General features: G+C 38.4%; 1 protein-coding gene across 1 annotated transcript; it reads left to right on the forward strand.

Annotated features, from left to right (window-relative positions):
• On the forward strand, positions 1–575 carry LOC122428694 (uncharacterized protein C1orf21-like). The gene is made up of 2 exons (XM_043448729.1): positions 1–6; positions 207–575. Exons 1-2 carry the CDS (start codon positions 1–3, stop codon positions 573–575), a joined length of 375 nt encoding a protein of 124 aa, XP_043304664.1.
• Positions 576–781: the final 206 nt, after the last annotated feature.

Below are 781 nucleotides of genomic sequence, written 5' to 3' on the forward strand. Positions count from 1 at the left end.
ATGTCGGTACTCTAGTGCTTTATACTAAATAATATACCACGAGCAGCAGATCCATAAGGAAAACTCTAGAAAGTGCATATAGAGTGCACATGTTTTGACCGATTCAGCAAGAAGGTGGATTTTCCATGTGTCTAAAGAAAAAAAAAAAGTCCCCATGTCCGTAGAGATGATTTACAGTTCAACTCAGCTGAAGCTGATGGAATGAGACTGTGGACTGTGCCTCCGCCAAGCATGTTGCCACTGTTCAAAATGAAGAGGAAGCCCAGAAAGGGAAGAACGACCAGAACGGAGATGTGTTTCGCGATGAGTATAGGATCAAACCGGTGGAAGAGGTCAAATACATGAAAAATGGGGCAGAAGAGGAGCAGAAAATAGCAGTCAGGAACCAAGAAAACTTGGAAAAAATTGAGAGTTCAAATGTAAGACTTAAAGCTAATAAAGAGATTCCAGGATTAGTTCATCAACCCAGAACAAACATGTACATCTCTGAAAGCCAACAAAAATTCTTAAGAATGTTTTATGAAAAAATTGAAAAGGGTCAAAATTACTGTTTGGAAAAAGAAGATACCACATAGCACCAATCCTACCACTTAAAGCAGGAGCTGCTACTGTGTAAATAGGTTACACCCCAGTTGAAATCTTTGCAAAGGTTGGTTCTCTTCAGCCAACAGCTCTATAGCAAAAGATTGTTCCATATCATATGCCCCATTAAATTACAGTGTTTCTTAATGAACTTGCAAAGGAATATTGCTAAAAACAAACAAAAACTGTTATGGAACTT

The sequence above is a fragment of the Cervus canadensis genome, chromosome 2, assembly GCF_019320065.1.
Source record: "Cervus canadensis isolate Bull #8, Minnesota chromosome 2, ASM1932006v1, whole genome shotgun sequence".
Lineage (NCBI taxonomy): Eukaryota > Metazoa > Chordata > Mammalia > Artiodactyla > Cervidae > Cervus > Cervus canadensis.